Here is a 23,199-nt window from a genome sequence, read left to right on the forward strand (position 1 = left end):
ATACATATAATTGTTAATACCATTTTCGAACCATGGAACTTAACTATTAACATGTATAAAGTATTGTGTAGCGGTGGATTATAATTAACATGTGCATATTAATTAGAAAGCTCAGCATGCAACGTTTGGTTTGAATGAGATTATTTAATTCTTGTATTGTACATGGAAACCCGTTAGAACTGGTAGGGACCGATGACCACAGCAGTTTGGTCCCTTAGAACATCACAAATTTCCAGAACTGGGTAAATGGGATGTTGATAGTTCGTTTCAATGAAATAAGTGACTTGAAAGTAAGATTACGTTGAAAGCATATTTATTAATTGCAATCAAGGGTTAGGGGAATTAAAGTGAAAAAACTTACGTATGAATCGGCAAGTTGATTATTACAATAATGGCTATTACTTTACACTTTTAGAATAACTATCGATTTAGTTTCGCCCCTTTTCCAAAAGCCATTCCGTTCGTAGTTCTGCTATTTCGAATAGTGCAACTGCGTCGGTACCAGTATTGTTACAGAGTAAATTGCAAATAATGCATTACAAGAATTCCTGATTAGTGTAACCATTAGCTTTATATTGAGGGACTGGCGTTCTGCGACTGTGTTAAAATGTAAAAGTTACGTAGGGGACCCCATTTTTCCTAGTTTACGTACTCTCAACGTTAATAATACGCAGTAAAATGCTCGTCGGATGTATGTCAATTGTATATTAGAGGTTGCCTGACTGTTCGGTTTGAGTATTTATTAAGTGTGTTAAATGTGGCGAAGTGTATTTAATACAGCGCGAACATAGACATCAGGCAACACGAGAGATCAGTGTGTTACCACTACCCTTATTTTCATTCGAATTCATTGGCTTTGTCAGCAAACAACCAAACGTAGGCCTTCGGCTGCGCTACATATTAGTAGACGCGCATCAAGGTTTCAGTGGTGTCGGCTATCACATTGTAGGCCTAAAGGTTATATACACGCACTTCATGTAGTCTCATAGAAACGACGTTTGTGCTTGGCAAGAGTTAGTAAATAATAGTAATACAAGAGGATATATATAAAAAAAGATTACATGAGTGTATTGATGAGCGTTAAAATTGGAAAAGCTTAAATGGGTGTATTGATGAGCATTAAAATAGGAAAAGCAGTGTTTTAGAAATTCAGTTATTTATTGGTCTTCACATCCATTTCTCACTGCCTCTTTTAGTGGCCAGTATTTTCCCTCGGCATCATACCTTCCTAATGTTGTCATCTCAGTCACACATAGCATCGAATTCCTCACCACTGCCTTGTAGTATTTGATCTTTGCACCTGTAGATATATCACTGTATATTTCCCTGGTCATACAGATGAGAGACCTTCTCCTTTTCATTCTGTCTACTATTCCATCCTTATTCCTCTTTCTTCATTCTCTGGATTCTCTCAGGTGCTGCATTCTGGTATTTTCCACTTCCGAGTGGTTATCGATGTCTTTTTCATGTTTTAAGTGAGACCCAGTCCCACCTATTCAGCTGTCTGGCTTATGTTGTCGAGTTATTCCATAGTGTCTTCTTCTTTCTCACTATAATTATGTTGTCTGCAAAGGCTATGCCATCCACTTGGGCCCTATTCTGGGTTTTTCCCCACCTGCAACTTTGGTATTACCATTTTCTTAATTTATCACCCTACACTGTCTGATCACTTTATCCCCCATTGTGTTGAACAAAACTGATGACACTCCAACACCCTGTTTGACACTGTTCTTGATCTCAAACTCTTTTGTTTGTGCTTCTCTGAGTCTTACCCTAGCTCTTCTGTTTGTCAGAATTTCTGTTATTGGTTATGATACAGCAGGCTACCTTTCTTCCAAAAGTCCATCTGTCGATGAGGCTATATGTCTTTGTGCAGTCCACGCAGGTCACTACTGTCTTTTCACACTTTAAGGCCCTATATTCTATCAAATGTTTCATGGTAACTATATATTCTATGCATCCTGTTTCCTTCCTAAATTTTGCTTGATAGTCTCCAACTCTACTTTCTATCTGTTCTACTCTCCTCAGGAGGAGTTCTGACAGCACCTTGTGGCTGACCTCTAGTAGGGATAAGCCTCTGTAGTTGTTTGCATCCCTGTAGTCCCCCTTATCTACTGCCACTATGATCACATTTTTTCATCCTTCTGGTAACTTCTCCACCAGATGTGGGACAAAACCTTGTTCATGTTGTCTGTTGCCTTATTTCCCCCACGTTATCATCTCAACTGCTATCCCACCTTCTCCATTTGCTTTAAATTCTGTATGTCATTTATGGCGTGTGCGAGCTCACACTATGTTTGAATTTGTCACACTCTCTCTCTTCTGTGTCTGCCCTCATTTCCAGCTGGTTCGCAGTTCAACAGGTTGTGAAAGTACTATGCAAGTATCCTACAGTTCTCCTCTGGATTAATGGACATTTCCCATGTCTTATCATAAATAATTCTCTGCCCCTGTATCCAATCAGAGTATTTTTGAATTTCATCAAAAGGTCTCTACCATTGTTTTCCCGGAAGTTGCCATTGATCTTGTCCAGTTCCTCCTTCAATCTCTGCTTGTGGTCTGTCTTGTTCATTTGTCCACTTCTTTGCTTATTCCTAAGAAAAGTTCCAGTTTATCTGGGTCCTTTTTGCTGTTCCAGTCCTCCAATCTTTCCTGCAGTTCTCTGCCGCCCCCCCCCCCCTCCCCCTCCAATCCATGCTCCAACACAAGTGCTTCCTTTGCATTTCTTCCTTTCTCCATAATTCACCCTGCTTCCCCTGTTCATGCCTTGACATTCATAGTGTTCTATTCTTGTGTTCTTCCTGAACTTTGTGTTCATTATCACTTTAGTATTTCTCTGACTGATTGCTACATTGCTAATCTTGAATGCCACAAGGTGGGAGCATATCCCTTCCCATGTCTTTTCCATACTTGCTTTGGCCTGAAGTGTGTTGTCATCAGTGTAACTTTATGTTCCCTTTATAGTACAGTTCATCTTCCATCATTCTCCTTTCCCCTCTGGTGTGTTGGGTACTCCACTATTATTTCCTTATGTCGAGTCTCCCTTACAGTCTGTATATTGTAATTTCTATTAGTATCTTCACTTGTCTACATGGTATGCTTTTCAGTATGTCATCTAGCTAATCCCAGAAACTGAATCTACTTTCTGGACCTTCCTGTTCATGTCATTAGTAGGTGTGTTTCTGTTTACTATTATATACTTTTTGTTTCCTGCCCAGATCACCAGTGTAGATATCCTTTGTGATTTGTTCTTTCGTCATATGTCCTGTCTACTATGAACTCTATACCTGTGAAGGTGAGTGTCTTTTCTTTCCCACTTTGATTCCTGCTTTCGCCTTCAGCGCTATGGGACCTTCTGACACTGTACCACTGTATCTTGTTCCTTGGATGGCTAGTTAGTATTCCAATGTTTTTTTTTTTTTTCATTTAATTTGAGGTGTTAGTTATCTTAACTTCAACATATCTTAGTTAGTTTCATATCTTAATTATCTTAACTTCAACAGTATATATTTCCTATAACAGAATTTATTGTAACCAGTTCAGAAGCAATAATTACAATTTTACAAGAAAAAAAAACTGTTTTTAGGACTCAGTTCAGAAAGTGATGAATAATGCTGCTACATAAATCTAATCGTTTATCTAGAGGTGTTACACACCTGATAGTAAAGCAAAATCGGAAAGTAGGAGAATATAAACCACTTCCTTCTGAGTAACTGCTATTCTAAAGAACAACTTTTGGTTAGAAGCTTGGAGCTTGTTTAGTGTACAAGTAATCCATACTTAACATATATTATTAAACTAAACAATATTTTCTTCAATGTGAACTCAAATGATAAATTACTCATTACACATAGTTACAATATGTCATGTTAGTGACCCACAGAACATGTTGCTGTATTGTGAATTGATTGTGCAAGCTTATCAAAAATCTGAACTGTCATTTACAGTTATTTTTGGTCACCTATGTGGTGTTACAGCTTAGAAAATCATTTCTAGTGGTACAATACCATTGGCTTGTATTTAAATTTGCAAAATTATGCATGCTTCTTTCACTTTCAGCGAAAGAAGTACACTGGAAAGGAAATATGAAAAGTAAGGCTGCCAAATACATAGAGGCTCCTAACACACTGGATTCCAAGTCTCCTCCATTACAGTGTCCAGTAACAAGGTGAGATTTTGCTGTAAGGGAAGCAGCGTTTATTAAATTGTGTATGAGAATTAATTTCTTGTGGCTTTAGGTTGTCAGGTAGTTTTGGGCTCCAAGCAAGTGATGATATGTTCATTAGTCACAGTAAGAACAGTTTTCCTACTATAACTTCATTTTTATGTGAAAGGAATGTCACAATGGTCTCTAAATGCTACAAACTACTTCCCTAAAGTAACATTTTCTTTCCACATCTTCCAAATATTAAAAGTTGTAGCAAGTTTACCAGTACATCTTTCCTCTCTAGTGAATTTTTTTATCAAATTGCTGGACCTGTGGTATCTCGCAGAATGTTTCATTAGACATGATAACTTGAACTATAATGCACGCAGTATCCTTATCCCACAACCTTTTTGTAGATTCCCCCAAGCGATTGATACTCCCACAAGGAATAAGCATCATGAATATGTGTGAAAAACATAATCATCAATTTTTGCCTGTTGTTGAACATAAACTTGCTGCCCATTAGTATCTGACATCTCTGTATTCCATTGGTTTCTTCTTATTCAATTCACATAAGGAGTATGGGAAGAATGATTGTTTAATAGCCTGTCTATGTGCTGTAATTAGTCTATACTTTCCTCATGATCCCTGTGTGAATAATATGTAGGTGGTTGTAGCATATTCTTAGAGTCATCATTAAAAACTGGTTCTAGAAACTTTGTAGGTAGATTTGCTTTGGATAGTTTATGCCTGTCTGTAAGGATTTGCCAGTTCAGTTTCTTCAGCATCTCTCAGACTCTCTGATGGGACAAACAAGCCGGGTACCATTCATGCTGCCCGTTTCTGTATACCTTCAATATTCTCTGTTAACCATATTTGGCATGGGTCCCACAACCTTGAGCAGTATTGTAAAATAGGTCGCTTGGGTGACTTGTAAGCAATCTCCTTTGTAGATTGATTGTATTTGCCCAGTATCTACCAGTAAACCGAAGTCCACCTGCTTTAGCCATAATTGAGCCTTTGTGATCACTTCATTTCATATCCCTGAAAGGTGTGATACACAGGTATCTGAATAAGTTGGCTCATTCCAACTGTGACTCACTGACATTATAGAATACTATGTTATTTGTTTCATGAAGTGCACGGTTTCAAGTTTCGGAGCATTTAAAGCCAGTTCCCTAATTTTTTGCACCACTTTCAAAACTTGTCAAGATCTGACAGAATATTTATACAGCTTCTTTCAGATATAATACTTAATTATAGATAACGACATCATCTGCAAAAAGTCTGAGGCTACTATTAACATTGTCCACAAGTTTACTGATACGCAACATGAACAGCAAGGGTCCCAACACCTTTCCCTGCAGAACACCTGAAGTTACTTCTGCATCTGTCATTGACTCTCCATCTAAGATAACTTGTTGCGTCCTTCCTACCAGAAAATCCTCAATATAGTCACAGATTTCAAACAGTAGAAAATCCATGATGGAATAATGACAATATTATGGTCATGTGTGTGTGAGATGTGCTTGCGTGAATGTGTATGTGTGTTTTCTACATTAGAAAAATGCCTTTTGCCTGAAAGCACACTTATATAACAGTCTCCTTGTTGTGCCTGTCGGTGACTCATCACCTCCTCTATGTAATGAATAGCAGTCTATCGCCGGCCAATGTGGCCGAGCAGTTCTAGGCGCTTCAGTCTGGAACCATGCGACCGCTACGGTCGCAGGTTCGAATCCTGCCTCAGGCATGGATGTGTGTGACATCCTTAGGTTAGTTAGGTTTAAGTAGTTCCAAGTTCTAGGGGACTGATGACCTCAGATGTTAAGTCCCATAGTGCTCAGAGCCATTTGAACCATTTAGCTGTATATCTTTTTGGTAATATTGCAGTTACAAATTTCTCTTGATATACTGTGTGATCAAACTTTTGATAATAAGTGTTGATGTGGTACTGAATCTAATGCTTTTTGGAAACTAAGAATACTGCATCTACCTGACTTCCTTGACCCAAAGCTTTCGGTATGTTGTGAGAGAAGCGTGAGTTGGCTTTTGCATGATCAGTGTCTCTGGAATCGATTCTGATTGGCATGGAAGATGTCACTGTGCTTGAGATACCTCATAATATCAGAGCTCAGAAAAGTTCTAAGATTTTACTACAAATCAGTGTCAACGATGTGGGATTTTAGTTTCATGAATCATTTCTGCTACCTTCAGTGTAAACAAGTGTGACCTGTGCCTGCTTCCAACTAGTGGGCACAGTTTGTTCCAGGGATCTGTGATAGATAATGCTTAGGATTGTTGCAAATTCAGTATAAAATATGATAGGGATATAATTCAGCCCAGAAGCTTTGTTCAGTTTTAACAATTTCAGCTGTTTCTCAACACTACTGACAATATTATTTATTTTACTCATCTTTTCAGTGGTACAAAATCAAATTGTTGCAGTGCTCCTATGTTTTCTTTTGTATAGGAACATTTGAAAATGGAATTAAACAGTTCTTCACAACTGTATTTTTACAATTAATTGTTCGATGATTAAGGTCTCCACCAGTGATTACAATATGATCAGGGAACTTACATATGAGCAAACTGAGGTGTTCTCTGAAGTACAAGATCTTGGTGTGGGAAGGAGAGGCATGGACAGAAGAGAGAAGGGAAAATGTAAGATGAGGCAGTGGAAATTAAGTTCGCGAGCAGCTGGTGAAGTCATTAGTGTTGTGGTGGGCAGCGTATTTGACAATTGGATGGCCAAGTTTCTAACTTCCACAGTTTGATGGTGACTGTTTATGCAAGTGAACAGTTGCTTACTTGTCATGCTGTACAACAATTGCAGCATAGGTAATATATAACATGGCTGCTTTCACATGTGGTCCTGCCTTTTATTTGGTAGGAGATACCTGTGACTGGACTGCGGTAGAAGATAGTGGGTGGGCATACGGGATAGACGTTACACCAGAGTCGACCATGAGGGAATAACCCATGGGGTCTTGCACCCAATCCTGCACCCATGGGCCATTTCCTTGTGGTTGACACAGGGACAATACCTGTTTGATACATCCAACCACTATCTCCTAGTGCAGTCAGAGGCATCTCCTACCCAATAAAATGCAAGGCCATGTGTGAAATTAGCCATGTTCTGTAACACTATATTGCTATTACTGTACAACATTCTGTGTGGACATGAGAAGTAGCCAACTATCCACTCGCATGAATTGCCTCGCCAAACTGTGGCAAACCACAAACTTGACTATCCAGTTGTTGGATGTGCTGCACATCGCAACACTAATGACTTCACCAGCTGCTCACGAACTTAATTCTCACTGCTTCATCTTCCTTTTTCCCTTCTTTCTTCTGTAAACACTACTCCTTTCCCATCCAGATCATGTGTGGCCTTCTCCCACCAGTCCCTCTTGCAGGCACACAGACACACTCTATCTCCCTCTCCCCCTTTTTTCCATCTTTCTTTTACTCTCTCCCTTCCCTGTCTCTCACGTTATCTCCACCTTCCATTCCTTTCCTTCCCTCCCTTTCCCCATCTCTCTATGCTTTGTATGCTATATCATCCAAACTTCTTGTGACTCGTGCATCTACTGAGTCATTTGGTGAAAGACCTGCCTCACACTACCATGCTACTTCCAGCTTGCCTTGTGCATCCTTCCCTACCCCCTCCCCATCTCCATGTACATGGGCAGCTGCCTTAAATAATTGATGCATAATAGTCATTTGCGCCATTACTGTGAACATGTATGTTTGTGTGTGTGGGAATTGTGTATTTTTACTGGAAAAAAAGAGCAAGAGCTTGGAAAATATTGTTAACTGTTTTCTGTTATGTGTTTCTGTGTGTCTCGCACCTGTTCTGTATAGGTTTCTCATTTATTACATAATTTTCCATGCAAGAATTTCCATTATTGTTATAAAACCATTAACCCGTTTAACAACAGTATGGAAAGGATAGATTGCTACTCACCACATGGAGGAGGAACAGGCTGCAGACAGGAACAAAGACAAAGAATGCTAGAAAGGTTTCAGTTTTCAGACAATGTTGTTCTCCACAAGTAGAAATCACACACGCGTTCACAGAATAACTCACACATACATTGCCATTGTTCGTGGGCGCTAAGATCTGACTGCGGATGCATCTTTTGTGAGAAGTAATCTAGTGGAGGTGGGTACAGCTGGTAAAGTGGAGGAAGTGGGCAGGAAGAAGGAGGGATAGGGATAGCAGAGTAGGGATGGGGAATAGATAGTAGTGCTGCCTGTGGGAGCATGCAGGGATGGATTGGGTGCAGGATAGATCTGCTAGATGCTGCATCGGTAGGCTCTGCCGGTGAGGTGAGAGGGGGGGGGGGGAGGAGTATATATTGGCATCATCGAAAGCATGTGCCCATCCCCTTCCCTGCCTCTACTCCAGTACTATTTATGCCTTCTATTGTGCTGGCATGTGTAAGTTTTATACCTCCGAAGAAGGAATTTGAAACCTGAACTGTGTCTAGCATTCTTTATCTTTATGCGTGTACGCAACTCGGTGATTCCTCTATGTGATAAGTGGTAATCTATTCCTTTCCACATTATTCTTACTAGATCCTGGGTTGTTTGTTGTTGTGGTCTTCAGTCCTGAGACTGGTTTGATGCAGCTCTCCATGCTACTCTATCCTGTCCTGTGCAAGCTTCTTCCTCTCCCAGTACCTACTGCAACCTACATCCTTCTGAATCTGCTTAGTGTATTCATCTCTTGGTCTCCCTCTACGATTTTTACCCTCCACGCTTCCCTCCAATGTTAAATTTGTGATCCCTTGATGCCTCAAAACATGTCCTACCAACCGATCCCTTCTTCTAGTCAAGTTGTGCCACAAACTTCTCTTCTCCCCAATCCTATTCAGTACCTCCTCATTAGTTACGTGATCTACCCATCTTATCTTCAGCATTCTTCTGTAGCACCACATTTCGAAAGCTTCTATTCTCTTCTTGTCCAAACTAGTTATCGTCCATGTTTCACTTCCATACATGGCTACACTCCATACAAATACTTTCAGAAACGACTTTCTGACACTTAAATCTATACTCGATGTTAACAAATTTCTCTTCTTCAGAAACGCTTTCCTTGCCATTGCCAGTCTACATTTTATATCCTCTCTACTTCGACCATCATCAGTTATTTTACTCCCTAAATAGCAATACTCCTTTACTACTTTAAGTGTCTCATTTCCTAATCTAATTCCCTCAGCATCCTGGGTTATGCCATAATATTTTAACTTTTGTCAGAGGGGTATCGTAGTTAACATGTAGTCCTAGTCAGCCAACTCACAAAATTTTTCCAGAGATAGTAGTTTTTGATTTATTAATTGTACTGCATCATCTGTCAAGGTAAGTATGGTCCTTCTGTTGCCAATCTCTGTTGAGAGCCAAATCATAATTTTCCTAGAAACTGTGCGGTATATACTAAGGAACTGTTTATACTTGGGTTTCCTGCTGCTAACAGCAGAAGTTACTAAAAGTGTAAGCAATTTTTGATCTGATTTTGATCAGTTATTTATTTTCATGTACAGAAACCTATTCATTTTCTTAATTCTTTTTTTTTTCGTTTCCTCACTTTTTGCTCTGTTCCAAATAGTTGGTACTTTTTTCCTTTTTGATGTTATAATTACTTTGCTTAGAATTTTACAACATAATTTGTAAAGTGATTTAACCATTTCACCTGTGCGCGTAGATGATTAAAATTTGGATGGAGAAAATGGATGTTTAGCATACTTACTGCAAGACTTAGTGTCCTGTTTAATGGCTGCAACAAAATAAGTAAAAGGATAGTGCTGTAATTAATGTAGTATCAGGCTTTCACTCCATTGACTGAAGGTACTAAGGTGGGAAAGGATGACCCTTCCATTAGGACTTTTGTCAAAATATGGACGTGGTCATTTGCTTAGTAATTACATTTAGACATGAGGTATCATTGTTACATATATTACAGGGTTTGAATGATCAGATCACAGTGTTGAAAATTTTTGAAACTAGACCTTTTGTGTTAATAATGTAGTACATTTTTGTTAATTTACTGTTTTCTTTATGTTGTCAGCACGAACTCTGAAGGAAAGGCTTTGACATTAGGATTTAACATCCACCACTGAGAGAATCAATAAAAATGTAGCACGAGCTCAAATTGAACAAAGATGGGGAGGAAATTGGGCATGTTCTTTTTAAAGGACACGTGGCCTTAACCACATTCCCTACTCACTGATATGTACTTCTTGTGTTAATATATTTATTCAGCATCTGTTTTATCCTTTTCAGGAACAAAGGACGCAGCAGCCAGGTAAACTCTGTGAGATCACAGTCTTCATCAATTTTAGATCAGTCGTCTTCTGAAAGGTAGGTTCACAATTCTATGTGCTTACTGTTACTATTCTGCATGTTAGTGGAATTACTGACATAAAAAACTCAAGCGAGCCAATGTTTGTGTGCTGTGAACAACAAAAATATGTACTAGGAAAGGAAGAAAATTACCGGTCTCTAAAATAGGGGCAATATGAACACAAGTATCAGTAATGGGATCTGCATATTGTGTGTCAGCTATACACAAAAGTATGTATTCAGTGATATGGTGAAATAACAATAAAAAGGATAAGTACGAAACAGTGCAAAAACAGGACAGATTATTAGGCAGGAGTTTGAATGTTTAAACTAGTATTAAAAGGAAAATTCACCTGAAAGAATAAAATTAAAAACAAGACTGAGTTGCGGGTGAGTGTTTACTTTTGGGAGGCATAATATTTAGTGCTGCTGTTAGATATAATAAAAGAGTACTGCTCTTTCCAGAATGAGATTTTCACTCTGCAGCGGAGTGTGCGCTGATATGAAACTTCCTGGCAGATTAAAACTGTGTGCCTGACCAAGACTCGAACTCGGGACCTTTGCCTTTCGCGGGCAAGTGCTCTACCATCTGAGCTACCAAAGCACGACTCACACCCGGTCCTCACAGCTTTACTTCTGCCAGTACCTCGTCTCCTACCTTCCAAACTTTACGGAAGCTCTCCTGCAAACCATGCAGAACTAGCACTCCTGAAAGAAAGGATACTGCGGAGACATGGCTTAGCCACAGCCTGGGGGATGTTTCCAGAATGAAATTTTCACTCTGCAGCAGAGTGTGCGCTGATATGAAACTTCCTGGCAGATTAAAACTATGTGCCCGACCGAGACTCGAACTCGATACCTTTGCCTTTCGCGGGCAAGTGCTCTACCATCTGAGCTACCGAAGCACGACTCATGCCTGGTCCTCACAGCTTTACTTCTGCCAGTATCTCGTCTCCTACCTTCCAAACTTTACAGAAGCTCTCACAGCTTTTGAGACTACTAGTTCTGTTTTCAGGAAGGAGAGAGGGACAGATTGGGGAAGGTAAAAGAGGAAGGGCAGATGATTAGGCCCTGTGTTGACAGAGACCTACTTGTTAGTGCTAAATATTTTGCTTTCTGAAGGAAATTAATGACCAGCAACTGTGGCTCAGTACAATTCTGCTAAAATACAAGGACCAAAGCTTATCTGCAACTTGTACAGAAACTAGACTGGGAGTTACTGGAATTAAAAAACATAATGAACTGAGATGGGGTCACTTTGTTCCCCATCTGACTGTCTTACTGTCTGTCCAAGTGTGGAGACTCCCTTTTCTCAGGAATGGGTAGAGGCATCAAGTTGAAATGTATGTAACATTCTAAGGTCATCGGTCCCTTGGCAGTGTGAAAAAGTTTAAGCTTCTAGACCAGTGCAGGCAAAAGACATGAGACATGACTGTTTATGTCATGTATTTTGATACTCGCAAACTGACTCATCAAATAATCTTGATCATGTTGAGACCACAGCTGATAAATGAAAACCACTTTAGCTGTATTTTTATACATTTAGTATGTTACGACTGGTTTCATTCCTTTGAACATCTCCAGGCTGCCAAGTTGTGCTAAAGTCAAGATGTACATGTGATAACCAGACCATCCATATCCTTACTTCAGCACAACTTAGCAACCTGAAGGTGTTCAAAGAAATGAAACCAATTGTACGACAATAAATATGTAAAAATACATCCGAGGTGGTTTTCATTAACTGTTAATCTCACTCATCATCTTTTTGTCCTAGAATCGTGCAATTGACAGAAGCCAAGTTTCACAACATAAGTAAAGGGAAAAGTTAGAAAATTGATAATTTATAATTGTTATCACTTTTTTTCCATTTGTTGTCCATCTGACGGTCTGTCCATCTATCAAGACCCCTTTATTTCAGGAACAGGTATAGGTATCAAGTTGAAATTTTTGTTATGTACTAAAGTCTACAGTCCCTTGGCAGTGTGAAAAATTTAAGCTTCTAAGTCAATGCAGTCACAAGATACGACCTTTTATGTCACATATTTGGATACTGGTAAACTCACTCTTCAAATAATCTTGATCGTGTTAAACCAACAGCTGATTAATGAAAATCATCTCAGCTTTACTTTTACACATTTATTTTGTTATGTCTGATTTTGTTTCTTTGAACATTTTCAGGCTGCCAAGTTCTGTTAAAAACAAGACATATGAGAACTGACTTCAGCACAATTTTGCAACCTGAAGATGATCAAAGAAACGAAACCAGGGATAACGCATTAAACGTGTAAAAATACAGCTGAGGTGGTTTTCATTAATTGTTAACATCACTCATCATTCTTTAGCCATATAATCATAAAGTTGACCAGAAGCAAGGTTTCACAAAACAAGTAAAAGAAAAAGTTAGAAAATTGCTAATTTATAATTATATCACTCTTTTGCTGTTTGTTGTTCGCCTGGCGGTCCATCCATCTATTAAGACCCCTTTATTTCAGGAACGGATATAGATATCAAGTTGAAATTTATGTTATTTTGGCATTGTGATAAATTTAAGCATCTAAGTCAGTGCGATCAGCAGATGTGGCAGATTTCACATATTCTGAGACTTGTAAACTTACCCATTAAAACCTATAGTGCACTTCCTGTTGATCTAGAGTCATGAAATTTGACAAGACAAGGTTTCACAGTAGAAGTGAAGGAAAAACGTTAAAATTGTTAATTTGTAACTATCTAATTTTTTCCATTTGTTGTCTCTCTGTTTGTTGAGACTCCTTTTTGTATGGAATGGGTGGAGGTATCAAGTTGAAATACTAAGATGTTATTGTTCTTTAGTGGTGTAAAATATTTAAGCTTCTAAGTCAATGCAGTCAGATGATATGGCCATGTAGGTCAAATATTTTGATTCTCACAACTCACTCATCAAATCCTATAGATGAACTATTTATACATTTCTGGTGCCTGGTGATCTTGTGGTAAAGCCTGGAAACTTTTATGCCTTCATTTTATCCTAGCGTTCACCTTGTCAACGATGTGAGGAGTCGCCAGAAACAACATGATTCGGATTCCATATTAAATTGTAGGTCTCCTCTTTCCCGCTGGATAAGTGGGGCAGGTTAGGAACACCAAAGTCATCAAAGTGGCATTGAGGCACATGAAATTACCATATAGTAGGGATGCTGAATCGCAGATAGGCACACGAAGACCGTCAAACAAAGCTTCATCAGAATTAGACAGCATACACACACACAAACTCCAGCAAATGCAACTCACACAGACACATCAAGGTACACAATTGGAATTTTATTGTTGGCTAATTGCAAATTGCTAAATAATCCCACCAATACTGTTTACTGCTGAAGCAACTGTTGCATATGATGGTATCAGTAATACTTGTAACACGTATCGGTGATCCGCTGAAAACCTACAGTCTATGTGGAGACATATTTTGAGGAACGCTTTTCTGTAAGTGTGTGTTGAGACATGATATATAGTCAATTGATTGAATCTGTTGTGTTACTACATTGTCCTGCAGATCTCCGTTATGTAGGTTTTCTTGAAAATGAGCCTTCAGCATTATTAAAAGGGTTTCCTTTGACTACAAGGATGGGATATTGTTCCATTATGTCAGGGCCACTGCGCATTCCAGTTATAAGAAGATGGAACAGCAAAGTTGTCACATGTCTTTACCACCAAGGCCTCCCGTTGTCACCCATTTAGAATTTTGCCTGTGGAGATGATTGAAAGGTCAAGTCTGTAAAGAAAACTTAAACACAAGACATAAATTGATCATTTGGATTATGAAAAATCATTTATCTTTACTTAACACATTCCCCCCCCCCTCCCTCCCTCCCTTCCATGAACCATGGACCTTGCCGTTGGTGAGGAGGCTTGTGTGCCTCAGCGATACAGATTTTAGCTGTACCGTAGGAGCAACCACAACGGAGGGGTATCTGTTGAGAGGCCAGACAAACGTGTGGTTCTTGAAGAGGGGCAGCAGCCTTTTCAGTAGTTGCAGGGGCAACAGTATGAATGATTGACTGATCTGGCCTTGTAACACTAACCAAAACAGCCTTGCTGTGCTGGTACTGCAAACGGCTGAAAGCAAGGAGAAATTACAGCCATAATTTTTCCCGAGGGCATGCAGCTTTACTGTATGGTTAAATGATGATGGTGTCCTCTTGGGTAAAATATTCCGGAGGTAAAATAGTCCCCCATTCGGATCTCCGGGTGGGGACTACTTAGGATGACGTTGTTATCAGGAGAAAGAAAACTGGCGTTCTATGGATCGGAGCGTGGAATGTCAGATCCCTTAATCGGCCAGGTAGGTTAGAAAATTTAAAAAGGGAAATGGTTAGGTTAAAGTTAGATATAGTGGGAATTAGTGAAGTTCGGTGGCAGGAGGAACAAGACTTCTGGTCAGGTGAATACAGGGTTATAAATACAAAATCAAATAGGGGTAATGCAGGAGTAGGTTTAGTAATGAATAAAAAAATAGGAATGTGGGTAAGCTACTACAAACAGCATAGTGCATGCACTATTGTGGCCAAGATAGGTACGAAGCCCATGCTTACCACAGTAGTACAAGTTTATATGCCAACTAGCTCCGCAGATGACGAAGAGATTGATGAAATGTATGATGAGATAAAAGAAATTATTCAGATAGTGAAGGGAGACGAAAATTTAATTGTCATGGGTGACTGGAACTTGATAGTAGGAAAAGGAAGAGAAGGAAATGTAGTAGGTGAATATGGAATGGGAGGAAGGAATGAAAGAGGAAGCCGCCTGGTAGAATTTTGCACAGAGCATAACTTCATCATAGTTAACACTTAGTTCAAGAACCATAAAAGGATGTTGTATACGTGAAAGAAGCCGGGAGATACTGGAAGGTCTCAGATTATATATTGGTAAGACAGAGATTTAGGATCCAGGTTTTAAATTGTAAGACACTTCCAGGGGCAGATGTGGACTCTGACCACAATCTATTGGTTATGAACTGTAGATTAAAACTGAAGAAACTGTAAAAAGGTGGGAATTTGAGGAGATGGGGCCTGGATAAACTGAGAGAACCAGAGGTTGTAGAGAGCTTCAGGGAGAGCATTAGGGAACAATTGACAAGAATGGGGGAAAGAAATACAGTAGAAGAAGAATGGGTAGCTTTGAGAGATGAAATAGTGAAGGTAGCAGAGGATCAAGTAGGTAACGGAAGAGATATTGAATGTAATTGATGAAAGGAGAAAATATAAAAATACAATAAATGAAGCAGGCAAAAAGGAATACAAACATCTCAGAAATGAGATCGACAGGAAGTGCAAAATGGCTAACCAGGGATGGCTAGAGGACAAATGTAAGGATGTGGAGGCGCATATCACTAGGGGTAAGATAGATACTGCCTACAGGAAAATTAAAGAGACCTTTGGAGAAAAGAGAACCACTTGCATGAATATCAAGAGTTCAGATGGAAACCCAGTTCTAAGCAAAGAAGGGAAAGCAGAAAGGTGGAAGGAGTATATAGAAGGTCTATCCCAAAGAAAGCAGGTGTTGACAGATGTGAAAATTACCGAACTATCAGTTTAATAAGTCACGGCTGCAAAATACTAACGCGAATTCTTTACAGACAAATGGAAAAACTGGTAGAAGCCGACCTCGGGGAAGATCAGTTTTGATTCTGTAGAAATGTTGGAACACGTGAGGCAATACTGACCCTACGACTTATCTTAGAAGAAAGAATTAAGGAAAGGCAAACCTACGTTTCTAGCATTTGTAGACTTAGAGATAGCTTTTGACAATGTTGACTGGAATACTCTCTTTCAAATTCTGAAGGTGGTAGGGGTAAAATACAGGGAGCGAAAGGCTATTTACAATTTGTACAGAAACCAGATGGCAGTTATAAGAGTTGAGGGGTATGAAAGGGAAGCAGTGGTTGGGAAGGGAGTGAGACAGGGTTGTAGCCTATCCCTGATGTTATTCAATCTGTATATTGAGCAAGCAGTAAAGGAAACAAAAGAAAAATTCAGAGTAGGAATTAAAATTGATGGAGAAGAAATAAAAACTTTGAGGTTTGCTGATGACATTGTGATTCTGTCAGCGACAGCAAAGGACCTGGAAGAGCAGCTGAACGGAATGGACAATGTCTTGAAAGGAGAATATAAGATGAACATCAGCAAAAGCTAAATGAGGATAAAGGACTGTAGTCGAATTAAATCGGGTGATGCTGCAGGAATTAGATTAGGAAATAAGACACTTTAAGTAGTAAATGAGTTTTACTATTTGGGGAGCAAAATAACTGATGATGGTCGAAGTAGAGATGATATAAAATGTAGACTGGCAATGGCAAGGAAAGCGTTCTGAAGAAGACAAAGTTGTTAACATCTAGTATAGATTTATGTTTTAGGAAGTCGTTTCTGAAAGTATGTGTATGAAGTGTAGCAATGTATGGAAGTGAAACGTGGATGATAAATAGTTTAGACAAGAAGAGAATAGAAGCTTTCGAAATGTGGTGCTACAGAAGAATGCTGAAGAATAGATGGGTAGATCACATAACTAATGAGGAGGTATTGAATAGAATTGGAGAGAAGAGAAGTTTGTGGCGCAACTTGACTAGAAGAAGGGATCGGTTGGTAGGACATATTCTGAGGCATCAAGGCATCACCAATTTAGTATTGTAGGGCAGTCTGGAGGGTAAAAATCGTAGAGGGAGACCAAAAGATGAATACACTAAACAGACTCAGAAGGATGTAGGTTGCAGTAAGTACTGGGAGATGAAGCTTGCACAGGATAGAGTAGCATGGAGAGCTGCATCAAACCAGTCTCTGGGCTGAAGACCACAACAACAACAACACAACACATTCTGAGAGTATTTGTAAAGGTTACATTCTAACAGCTGTACCTCTCTAACCAATAAAAATTTGACACATATTATGTGGAATGTTCCATTTGAATTAGCTTATACTACCACCTTCAAATATACAGTGTGACCCGAAAGTCCATTAATATTGAAAATGCACTAAGTCATGTAATAATGTAAGTAAACAGGGTTAAGACATAGGACACAAAACTGAAATGACATGGAGTTTTATTGAAACCAAAAGCAAGTGCAAAAACTGGCCAACATATGCTGCTGGACAGCAACAAGGCAGTGACACTGTGTGAGAATCACTTGTGAAATGAGATGTAGTGAAAGAGGGGGTAAGATGCGGAGAGCGTTTGTGGTGTGTCACTTCAAGAACTGGGCGAAGATGATGATTGATTGTCTTAATGGGTTGTGGGGCAACGAAGCCCATTTCACACTCCAAGGGTCTGTCAACTACCACAACTGCAGAATTTGCGTTACCGAAAATCCTAGAACCAGTTGGAAATCCTATTACATGATGAGAAAATCATGGTGTGATGTAGATGTGCCAATTGATCGTGGTCGCACTCTTTTTCATGTAGGAAATGTGGTGTGCCCTTTTCAAACTGTCAGCGTGATAGGTGTGAGGTATGCCACAATGTTACAGAATCGCATCATCCCTAACCTGCTGGAAAGTATGACTTTCATGCAGGATGGCACTCCACCCCATATTCCCTCTACGTGTAACAGGTCTGTTGTGCACATTATTTGGTGTGGACAGTGTGCTGAGCTGCCACTTCCATCATGCGTGGTCTCCCCAAGCCCCGCACTTCAAACAGTGTGATTATTGACTTTGGTGTCACCTAGAGTGGCAAGTCTACCTTGATCGTCCAACCTCATTAGGGATACTAAAGTACAGTGCTGTTCACAGCATTGTCCCTCAACATCAGGTATTGTTGCTGAATGACGGTTGACATGTTTAGCATTTGTTATAAAGAACGTCGATTTTGATAAAAATCAATTGTTATCCTAATGATTGTTATTGTGTCATATAAGGTGCTATCTGTTGGTTATTTTGTGCACTTTTTCTTTTATTTCATTAAAATCCGAGTCATTTCAAGCAAGTGCATCACATTATTCTGTGAAGTGTTGAATTTCTAAATGTTAATGGACTTTTGGGTCACCCTGTATGTATTGTTCCTCCTGAAACACCCTGTAGATCTGAAATATGGGTGATAACCATTACAACAAGAGTACAAAAAGAAGCTTTTCAAATGTTTTGCTACATTAGATTGGTAGATGCAGTGACTGACAATGAGATACTGAATAGAGTGAGGGAGAAAAGAGCTTTTCCCACAACTTGACTACATGAGTGGATCAGTTGATATGACACACGTGATGCAAGAAGGAATAGTGGGTCTGATAATTGGGGAAAATGTGTGAGGTAAACATTGTCAAGGGAGGATTAAGACTTGAGTATAGTAAGGTTCAAGTAGATACATTGAAGCGCCAAAGAAACTGGTACAGGCATGCATATTCAAATATAGAGATAGGCAAACAGTCAGAATATGGCACTGCAGATAGCAATGCCTATATAGGACAACAAGTGTCTGGCGCAGTTGAGTCAGTTAATGCTGCTACAATGGCAGGTTATCAAGATTTAAGTGAGTTTGAACATGATGTTCGGTGCATGAGCGATGGAACACAGCATCTCCGAGGTAGTGATGAAGTGGGGATTTTCTCATACAACAATTTCACATGTGTACCGTGAATATCAAGAATCTGGTAAAACTTCAAATGTCCGACATTGCTGCGGCCGGAAAAAGATCCTGCAAGAATGGAATCAACAGTGACTGAAAAGAATCATTCAATGTTGGAAAAAGATCCTGCAAGAATGGGATCAACAATGACTGAAAAGAATCATTCAGCATCACAGAGGTGCAACCCTATGGCAAATTGCTGCAGATTTCAGTGCTGGACCATTCAATGAAACATCAATGATATGGGCTTTCAGAGCCGAAGGCCCACTCATGTACCCTTGATGATTGCACAACACAAAACTTTATGCCTCGTGTGGGCCTGTCAACACCAACATTGGACTGTTGATGACTGGAAACATGTTGCCTGGTTGGACGAGTCTCTTTTCACATTGTATCAAACGGATGTACATGTACAGGTATGCAGACAGCCTCATTAATTCATGGACCCTGCATGTCAGCAGGGTACTGTTCAAGCTGGTGGAGGCTCTGTAATGGTATGTGGCGTGTGCAGTTGGAGTGATATGGGACCCTGAAATATCTAGATACAACTCTGGCAGGTGACATGTACATAAGTATCCTGTCTGATCACCTGCATCCATTCATGTCCATTATGAATTTCGACGGACTTGGGCAATTTCAGCATGTCAATGCGACACCCCACACATCCATAATTGCTACAGAGTGGCTCCAGGAACACTCTTCTGAGTTTAAACACTTCTGCTGGCCACCAAACTTCCCAGATATGAACATTTTTGAGCATATCTCTGATGCCTTGCAACATGCTGTTCTCCACCCCCTTGTACTGTTACGGATTTATGGACAACCCTGCAGGATTCATGTTGTTGGTGCCCTCCAGCACTAATTCAGACATTAGTCGAGTCCATGCCATGTCGTGTTGTGGCACTTATGCATGCTTGCAGGGGATTCATGGTGTCGGGGCCCTCCAGCACTACTTCAGACATTAGTCGAGTCCATGCCATGTCGTGTTGTGTCACTTATGCATGCTTGCAGGGGACCTACACTATATTAGGCAGGTGTACCAGTTTCTTTGGCTCTTCAGTGTATTAGAAGATGCAGTAATTGTACTGATATGAAAATACTTTCACATGATAGATTAGCATAGAGAAGTTCATCTAGTCAATCTTTGGACTGATGACTGCATTTAGTATTTGTTTGCTTATCTCTAAAGTTGTCTCACATCATTAGTACACTGCATGTGTGTGTATGTGCACTGAGAAGGTATTGTTAATATATGTAAATTTTTAAATAAGGGTTTGCATTTCGCCTATGAATGGGTGGATGGCAGAGTACTGTAAACTGTTGTGTCATTAATAACTGTACAGTGATAACATAGCTGTACAGTGATAACCTCTTGAATTGGCTTTTGTCCCTGAGGCAAACAAAGTTGTATGTATGATATACTGGAATCAACAATTCGGTCGCCAGGACACTGATAGTCAGTAGCCCTATATCCAAGATAAAGTTCCAAGAAAAAACCTGAAATGATCAGTGAACCTGAGACCTTTTCTCATATGCGTTTCATAAGAAATATCTTTCTTTATCTATTTGGGGCTCAAAAGAGAAGCAGTGTGTTCTCCATAAACTTAAAAAAATGCGTTGAAGTTGAAATGTAGGTGTATCTTCAGCATATCACACTGATAGGCAACCACATCCTCAAATGTACAGAAAAGCATGCGTACATTCGGTTTTAACAGAAAGTACCCACCTAGCACTATGTTAACTATAATTGCATATGAATATTGTACCACCACTTCTACAATATATTTCCAGTCAGATCTCATGAAGTTGATTTTTACTTTAATACAAAAAAAAAAAATGATGACAAGTTATGCTGCTATAGGGACAAGAAAATCATAGTTTGCCCCAGGCAACTGCAATGTGCAAACTTAATTACATCCACATTCAAAGCAAACTCAAAATCCTGTACTCAACTCTCTGTAAACGAAATTTATTCAGAATAGCAGGCAGCTATACAGATAATAAAAATATAACTCATTCCAATAATATACAGTATATTACATTATAGAACAAACTACTGTGCCCATCTCTCTTTACAACCTCAAACTATTTTGCAAAGTACCTCTGCTTTTTTGCAGCCACAGGAATTCTGTGTAATTGCAATACCACTAAATCACTTATTTTTTCATGAGACCCAGAAAATATTAGATACAGGCTCCCAGGTAGATGCTATTTTTCTTGACTTCCGGAAGGCGTTTGATACAGTTCCGCACTGTCGCCTGATAAACAAAGTAAGAGCCTACGGAATATCAGACCAGCTGTGTGGCTGGATTGAAGAGTTTTTAGCAAACAGAACTCAGCATGTTGTTATCAATGGAGAGACGTCTACAGACATTAAAGTAACCTCTGGCGTGCCACAGGGGAGTGTTATGGGACCATTGCTTTTCACAATATATATAAATGACCCAGTAGATAGTGTCGAAAGTTCCATGCGGCTTTTCGCGGATGATGCTGTAATATACAGAGAAGTTGCAGCATTAGAAAATTATAGCGAAATGCAGGAAGATCTGCAGCGGATAGGCACTTGGTGCAGGGCGTGGCAACTGTCCCTTAACATAGACAAATGTAATGTATTGCGAATACATAGAAAGAAGGATCCTTTATTGTATGATTATATGATAGCAGAACAAACACTGGTAGCAGTTACTTCTGTAAAATATCTGGGAGTATGCGTGCGGAACGATTTGAAGTGGAATGATCATATAAAATTAATTGTTGGTAAGGCGGGTACCAGGTTGAGATTCATTGGGAGAGTGCTTAGAAAATGTAGTCCATCAACAAAGGCGGTGGCTTACAAAACACTCGTTCGACCTATACTTGAGTATTGCTCATCAGTGTGGGATCCGTACCAGATCGGGTTGACAGAGGAGATAGAGAAGATCCAAAGAAGAGCGGCGCATTTCGTCACAGGGTTATTTGGTAACCGAGATAGCGTTACGGAGATGTTTAATAAACTCAAGTGGCAGAATCTGCAAGAGAGGCGCTCTGCATCGCGGTGTAGCTTGCTCGCCAGGTTTCGAGAGGGTGAGTTTCTGGAAGAGGTTACGAATATATTGCTTCCCCCTACTTATACCTCCCGAGGAGATCACGAATGTAAAATTAGAGAGATTAGAGCGCGCACGGAGGCTTTCAGACAGTCGTTCTTCCCGTGAATCATACGTGACTGGAACAGGAAAGGGAGGTAATGACAGTGGCATGTAAAGTGCCCTCCGCCACACACCGTTGGGTGGCTTGCGGAGTATAAATGTAGATGTAGATGAAAGAATACTATACATTTTTATAACATCACCAATTCTGCATAGTTAAACTGTTGCTGCATCTTTTATCTCTCTTTCAAGTTTTCTTCGCTCATGTACAATAGCACTCATGTCATCTCCTTGGTTTGTCTCTTTCTCAGTAGTGTAGAGGAGCAGTCTTCTTAGTGGCATGATAACAACAACAACAAAAAAAAAACGTTAACTTTTGCTCCCTTAATTTGTACCTTGTTTACAAAATAAAACATTTAACTTAAATTACAATTTTTTTGTGTACTAAGAAGATATTTACACAGATATCGCCGCCAGCAAGTCCCATGGTGGAGTACGGCCATTGCTATTGCTATCTGTGATCGCCATCGAGCTTTGCAACACCTTAAGAGGCACCCATCTGTTGCCAACCTTATTACCTTTAAACGACAACATGCTAAAGCCCGTTACTTAATCAAACGGAGCAAAAGGGTGTGTTGGGAATGCTTTGTTTCTTCCCTCAGTTCTACTGTCCCTATGTAACGGGTATGGGCTACACTTCGCTCTCTCCGAGGTTGCCATTGGCATTCTACCCTCCTGGGCCTTCGCCTCCCGGATGGCCTTTGCACGGACCCATTGTTCTCGGGGAACATCTTGTGACCCATTTTGCAACACTATCAGCATCAGCCTCCTATCCGGCTGCTCTCCTTGACCAGAAACAGCGGGCCAAAGCTTCTGCCTTATGTTTTACCCCTTGTCAGTCAGAATCCTACAACGAACCTTTTACTGAATGGAAACTTCTTTCCGCACTTTCTTCTTCACATGATATAGCACCTGGCCCAGACTCCATTCATAACC

The 23,199-nt window shown here is 39.8% G+C and overlaps 1 protein-coding gene across 1 annotated transcript in view; it reads left to right on the top strand.

Annotated features, from left to right (window-relative positions):
• Positions 1-3,273: 3,273 nt before the first annotated feature.
• Positions 3,274-23,199, top strand: part of LOC126235542 (uncharacterized) — an 86,985-nt gene continuing 67,059 nt past the window's right edge. Inside the window, exons 1-3 of the mRNA XM_049944259.1 lie at positions 3,274-3,295; positions 4,060-4,168; positions 10,433-10,510. Coding sequence (XP_049800216.1) covers positions 4,086-4,168; positions 10,433-10,510 — 161 coding nt within the window. The 5' untranslated portion in view covers positions 3,274-3,295; positions 4,060-4,085. The remainder of the gene's footprint in view (positions 3,296-4,059; positions 4,169-10,432; positions 10,511-23,199) is intronic.

This window comes from Schistocerca nitens, chromosome 2 (assembly GCF_023898315.1).
Source record: "Schistocerca nitens isolate TAMUIC-IGC-003100 chromosome 2, iqSchNite1.1, whole genome shotgun sequence".
Lineage (NCBI taxonomy): Eukaryota > Metazoa > Arthropoda > Insecta > Orthoptera > Acrididae > Schistocerca > Schistocerca nitens.